This window comes from Rutilus rutilus (genome assembly GCF_951802725.1).
Source record: "Rutilus rutilus genome assembly, chromosome: 13".
NCBI lineage: Eukaryota > Metazoa > Chordata > Actinopteri > Cypriniformes > Leuciscidae > Rutilus > Rutilus rutilus.
The window spans coordinates 27,668,017-27,674,776 of NC_140218.1; the positions used below are offsets into that span (position 1 = coordinate 27,668,017).

General features: G+C 40.1%; 1 protein-coding gene and 1 long non-coding RNA gene across 4 annotated transcripts; one reads left to right on the top strand and one right to left on the bottom strand.

Annotated features, from left to right (window-relative positions):
- Positions 1 to 401: 401 nt before the first annotated feature.
- Positions 402 to 2,741, bottom strand: LOC311302702. 3 transcript variants are annotated; one of them, XR_014629651.1, is made up of 5 exons: positions 2,635 to 2,741; positions 2,194 to 2,266; positions 1,932 to 2,040; positions 1,569 to 1,647; positions 402 to 1,041 (listed from the first exon to the last, which is right to left on the bottom strand). It is a non-coding gene; the product is annotated as an uncharacterized lncRNA (long non-coding RNA). The 3 variants fall into 3 exon arrangements; XR_014629652.1 differs by lacking the exon at positions 2,635 to 2,741 and having other exon boundaries at positions 2,194 to 2,539; XR_014629653.1 differs by lacking the exon at positions 2,635 to 2,741 and having other exon boundaries at positions 1,932 to 2,539.
- A 2,260-nt stretch (positions 2,742 to 5,001) lies between these two features.
- LOC311302984 (proteasome subunit beta type-11-like) lies at positions 5,002 to 5,832 on the top strand (the record flags this gene model as incomplete). Its single annotated transcript, XM_084429187.1, has 1 exon — positions 5,002 to 5,832. A coding segment is annotated over one exon (831 nt), but the record flags the coding sequence as incomplete, so codon positions are not given.
- Between the last annotated feature and the right edge of the window lie 928 nt (positions 5,833 to 6,760).

Genomic DNA, 6,760 nt, shown 5'->3' on the forward strand with positions numbered 1-6,760 from the left:
GATAACGTGATGTGATTGGCCTGATGCCAACAAGTTCATGGCTTCCCTTGACACTGTCCTGACCAATCACAGGGGAGCAGTGTCGTGACAATAGCGTCACCTGATTGGTTAATCATTCTTTTTTTTTTCTATCAAGGGATGCCAACTCAGCCTGGCCTCCTCACAGACACAGGGTGCAGTACCATGTTTTCAACGCTCATTCACCATGTCACTTTTATAGGGGCGCTGTTTTACACATCATAAAACACTCAGTAATGAATGAAGAGAGACGATGAGGAGATGACAGAAGGATTACGTAAACTGTGAAAACAAAAGTGTTTATTAAATGACGATTATATTCTGAAAAAGTGAGGAAGCCTGGCTTCCCTTGGCCTCCGCAAGAAAACGCCACTGGTTGTAGATCATTAAACCGTTAAGCTGCCTCATAAATCTGTCTGAAATCAGAATGGTTACTGCTCAAATAAATAAACTAAACTAAATCAGTTTTGTGAGGCACCTTAGTGTGTAAACGCTGCCTGCTAAGTCGTTGCCTGATAGGGCAGCGAGGCAATGGGTCAGCTGCCTAAGTTTTCAGATGCAGACTTTGTACGTTTCCCTCATCTAATACACCTGATTCATCACATTAGCTCATTTATAGAAACTGCCAGATCTGAAGTGGGTGTGCAGTACTGAGGGTTCCCAGGACAAGTTAGAAAATCAAACATTTGCCCATCATTCATCCAACTCAAATATTGCTTATCACTTGACATGTAAGTAGTAGCAACTTTACAAAGTCTGCTCGCTCTAATGTTGTTAAAGAACATATTTCTCCTGGTTTACAACATTTGCACTGGCTCTTAGTTAAATTTTAAGAACTAAACAAGTTGGCTCCTTTATATCTTCTTCATATACACTCCCTCCGCTACATCCTAAGATCGGCTTCTGCACTTACACTTGTTCTTCCACGCACTCGGACAACTTCCATGGGGTCACAAGCTTTTGGTTGTGCTGCTTCCGATGCCATCACTTCCTCTTCACTTCTTGCCCGCTGTCTGTACTATCCTGTATAAATAAAAGCAAGAAAACTCAATACAAAATAAGTCATGTACAAGATTTTAACTTTACAGTTCAATTAGAGTCGGATAGAAAACAAAGTATACAACACTATCCATTCTAAAACACATTTTATGTATTCAGATGTAAATTTACACAAGCCAATTCTTCAGAGCCCCAACGTGGAATTGTAAAAAATGTAATATATTACTCCCATGTGTCAGTTACGGTAACTATAATCATAAGGTCATGATTTCATCCTTAAAACAGATGAAGAAATCAACAAATTTTGGTGTTGAGCTGAGAGGGTTGTGGTCTGTTGCTCTTTGACATATCTTTTTCAATGCAGGTTTATATTGTTTCAACAATTTTTGCCTGCCCCCTGGGGGCTCCGTATATTTCTGATAATATTTGTGGAGAAACATTACACTGTTTTAATTCAGAATCATAACCATACATTGTAGCCTACTAATTAAAAGTAATTTAATAAATCAAGTAAAATAAAAAAATAACACAAAAGGCCAATGAATCCGTACCAGAAGTGATATTGCAATGTAGCAGCTAAAGAATAATCCTCCACCAAATTGCCAGTAATCAGCTGGATCCTTGGCGAATCTGAAGAGGGTAAAGAAATTATTCAATGAAAAGTCCTTAAAAAGCAGTATCTTTTTTTTTTACCATTCCTTTAAACAATCTTAAATTGTAAAAACGTTTACCATTATAACATTCACACAATATGAACTGAGTAATGTCATCTTTGAGACTGTTACTTATTACATGATTAAAAATGTAAACATACACTTAAAGCATGGCAATCCCATCAGAAATGTGTATCATAGCAAGGGAAGCACACAAAAAAAGCTATTTGGTACCAAAATCAAACCATCAAATAATTTTACCTGCAGTCGAATTTATCCTATGACACGTCTGATGGTCTTTCCCTTAATGGTTTCCAGTGATTAAAGAAAGGACTGATGAAGGTGACATGAATCCACTTTCAGTGCGCCACTTCAGCAGAAGAAAGACAAAAGGACAAAAAGTTACTCAGACTTTCTATCAGCAACATTAAATGTATTACTTTAAAGGTGAAAATCATACTTAATAGCCTACTATATATTAATCCCAGTGTAGGTTTTTGAACAGTGGGTAAAATTAACTTACTGTAACAGTTAGTTGGTGAATGGGTCTTTCTGTTGGGTGTTCTCCCCAGATAAAAATTATTCCAATGCTTGATCTAAAAAAAAAAAAATTGTAAACAAATATATTTTCAATATCGTTATCAGTGTTTGAAGAGGTTATGTAAACATACTTTTAACGAATAAATGACTGTTTTATCACTTTACTCATTCCCAGGCTTTTTTACCTCTCATGCGTTTTAAACTAACGTAGGCTGACAACATTAAACACATAACGTTACCAAAAACAAAACACAGCAATGTCAGATGGTACTAACTTACATTGGAATACGTGCTCGCAGCAGTACATAAACACACACAGAGATAACTTATTTAACGTTATCTTATGAGGTTGCAGTAAGACTGTTACCCGTGTCCCTAAACGTTAATTTAACTGACTGTTAAGGACTGAAAAATGTTTTCTTACCTGATATCGCCAGTATTTTTACAGACCACGTACGACCCCTTCCTCTGTTCACATTCCAGCTTTTGTTCTTCATTGACATATCAACTCAAATTCGCTCAAAATGTAAGAATTCAACAGGCAGATATAAAATATTCCAGGTCTGACCGAGTAATCAACGCAAGCAGCAGCTGCTCACCGACCGACAGTAACGGACGTATTTTCAAACTTAAAATAGGCGCTTAGAGCCGCGCACACTCTCATTGGACAGTTTCCTGGAAGACAGACAGATTAACCAATCATGCTCAAAGTAAAACGGTGAAACAACCAATAACAATAGTTTGCGCGAGTTAACATAGCGGTGTATTGAGTTTTATTTGCAGTCTGTATTATTATTTAATTAATTAGTCAAATGACATGACACTCAGTGTATGAATACAAATGTAATAATGCAATGTAAACTGTTAGGCAAGCAGACAGTTTTACCCTCTCTTGAGGGTAAAACTATTATTGTTAATAATGATACTTATATTTTAACCAAGCGGCAACCTCCCCCTCTCTCTTGAAACCAACACGGAAGTGAGTTAAACTGCAATTCATTGACTGGCCGCTTGGCCTGGCTGCAGAAGTGAGTCAAATCTGTATCTCCCTCATGTTAAAATTACCAACTTTACAGCAGAAAAAAATATGTTTACAGCCTGGATCTCTATGTGGCTTTGGTCTATACAGCTAATTTTTCCCTTCATAACAACTGTGAGGGGGGTGAATTATTTTATAACTCGTCCGTTTAGTTGATTAATATTTAAATTTAAGGGTGTGGCGTGGCCACTTGACTGACAGATGGATTGCCGCTGTCTGTCAGTGCTAGCCCGCCGTTTGTCTGCTGTTAGCCGTCACTTCACCTCAGTAAATGTTTGCTGCTGAACTTGCCATCTCTGCAGTGTTTGTGCTTTTTTTCGGGATTATTTCATACAATTTAATACTTGGGTACAAAGCCCACGTCTTTGGATTCCGTCGTTATCGTTCGAGAGAACAATCAGCGCTGTATTTCAGTTGTTTTCCTCTGTGAACATGCACTAATGGATGTCTGACCATTTAGTTGCTTTTTGGGGTTTTCAAATTTAAAACGTCAATAAATGCTCGTTCGCTCAGCTCTCACGGAACAGATGGATTATAATATGCTCATGTACCGTCAGATGAAATCATGCGGGCGTCGGCGCTTTCTCCGTCCGTGCAATAAATGCACATGAATGAGCGCGGATTTTCTAGCGCATTTACTTGCACTTCAAATGCAATATATCTGTGGTTTAACCCATTTGAGAGACGGCCAAAATCAGAATTTAAAATGGACTGAATAAGCTCTCTAAGAACTTGAGCGATGCCGCGCTGACCATGAAAGAGTGACGGACATGCACGTAAATCACTGTCACACACAAACACTCTCGAAGTAATACACAGTCTCACTTGTAGCCATGTCTTTGAACTATTATAATATTTCGAAGGGCAAAAATAGGAACGTTTAATTGGCTTTCGATCACGTCGAGCTAGGTCATTTCAGATAGCCAGGCTCCTCAGTCCACTCCACAGCTCCACGCACGCCCCGCCTGTTTGCCTATTTTCTGTTATCCGGGATTGATGCAAGGCCAAGATGGCGACGGCCGGCTCCGCCCACTTTAGGCTTCAAAAATGCTCTTCAGAAACCTACGGGTGACGTCACGGACACTACGTCCATATTTTTTTACAGTCTATGATTTTAACATATACACTGAAGAGCTGTTATGATAAAAAAAAATCATGAAATGCTAATTAATTATCACAATAATGTTAAAAGGCAGATATTTCTGTTGTATGTTGTTTCAACGTACAGATCTTGTAAAAATGTCAACATTGATTTAGAAGTGTTTTTGTTAATCTTTTTCAACAACAACTGACATTATTTCAACCATATTTCAACGTTGAAGGTTGGTCATGTGCCGGCTGGGATGTACTCATTTCCCATTAGCGAACCACCTAGGCCCCACAAAGGGAGCCCAACTGGGTTTGCCCATGTTGGACTTACTCAGTTGACCCATATGGGCCCCAGATAAGAAGCCCATTTTGAGCCCATGTCCGCTCTGTACCACTGTAGCCCATTTGTAACCCATATGGGCCCCAGATAAGAAGCCCATTTTGAGCCCATGTCCGCTCTGTACCCATGTAGCCCATTTGTAACCCATATGGGCCCCAGATAAGAAGCCCATTTTGAGCCCATGTCCGCTCTGTACCCATGTAGCCCATTTGTAACCCATATGGGCCCCAGATAAGAAGCCCATTTTGAGCCCATGCCCACTCTGTACCCCTGTTGCCCATTTGTAACCCATATGGGCCCCACATAAACGTGTTGAAAAAAAATCACCCACACCCTGCTCCATCTCTCCCTCCGTTCCTCTACCGTTCACTCTCTCTCACGGTACCACAACTCTTGGCTTCGCGTTTCAGGGTGGTGTTATCGCGGCAGCCGACACGCGATCCAGCTGCCCAGGAAAGGTGGCCTGTCCCAATGCGCCGAAGGTCCTGCCCATCCACTCTCACCTGGTCGGCACCACCTCCGGGACCTCGGCGGATTGCGCGCTCTGGAAGCGCATCTTGTCTCGAGAGCTCAGGCTGTACCAGCTTCGACACCACCGCAGGCTGTCAACAGGGGGCGCAGCAAAACTGCTGTCCCACATGCTGCATCCTTTCAAAGGCACCGAGCTGTGCGTCGCAGCCACCCTGTGCGGATGGGATGGGGGTGGCGTAAAAGATGAGAATTATGCAAAAAATATCCCAATCACTCCAATCACAGAAAGCGATTCAAGTAGCCAATCAGCTGCAGTTTGTAAATCTAAATCTCAACAGGTGGTCACAGCTCGTTCTGGGATGTGTGGCCCTCGGGTTGTGTATGTGTGCAGTGACGGGCTGCGCCTGCAGGGGGAGCTGTTCTCTGTGGGATCGGGCTCTCCGTACGCGTACTCGATCCTGGACAGCGGCGTGCACTGGGGTATGAGCGCGCAGGAGGCCGCGTGTGTCGCGCGCGAGGCCGTGTACAGAGCCACGCACAGAGATGCGTACTCGGGCAATAATGTGGATCTCTACCACGTGACCGCAGCAGGGTGGAGGCGCAGAGAGAGGGAGAACCTCAAAGAGGAGTATTACAGAGAGAAAGAGAGGGAGAGAAAGAGGGTGGCGGAGAGGAAAACTTAAAAGAAAAGAGTTTGAGAAGAAACATGAGGCAGATTTTTTGAAAACATTGAATTTGAAAGAAAGGTATTTTTCAATGATTTTTTTATAGCAAAGTAAAGAATAAAAAGATGCAAAGACAAACATGTGTTGATAATTCATTGTAGATGTATAGTTCTAGCTGTTTTACACTGTGAATGAGCTTTCTTCAGCCAAAACTGAATAGTGTTGTTGTAACTGTATGATTTGTCTTGTTCTGAGGAACACACAAGGAGATGTTTAGCAGAACTTCTGCATGAGTTGAATGAAATATTTTTTTGATACTTTGAACTTTTATTATTACATAATTTTGCTGAATGTCGAAAGCTCCATCAGCCCTCTTTCTTTGATTGTATCTTGGGCCTTAGGATAAAAATCTCCTTTTGTGTTTAAAAAAAAAAAAGAGGGAAAAATTAACCTATGGGTTTAGAATAATATAAATGATTACTCAGAAATTCTGAGTGAACAAACCACTTCTAATTCAATGACTGATGAAGATTATAAAGTTAATGAAGCTTATAAACTTTTTACTTGCCCTGCCAAATTGTGGTGCCACCACAAAAAAAGTTATAAATAAATAAATTAAATTATTATAAAAAATTGTTTTACCCATGCATGTTCCCTTGCTTGTATTCTAATAAATAAGGTTGCCATGACACCAACATTTTACACAAGTGAAAATTCAGAATTCCATAATTGATACCACAGCAAAAACGACTAGCCTAACTAATATAATTTCAAACATTATTAAATAAAATGTCATTAATAAGATAAAAAAAATCTAATAAACAAATGACAAGCAATAGCACAAATACACATAATGGAACACATATACAAAAGAATAAACAGTGCTTTAAGTTTTTCAGGTAATAGACATGTCTGTCAGAAAACAACATATATTTTTAAACAAATA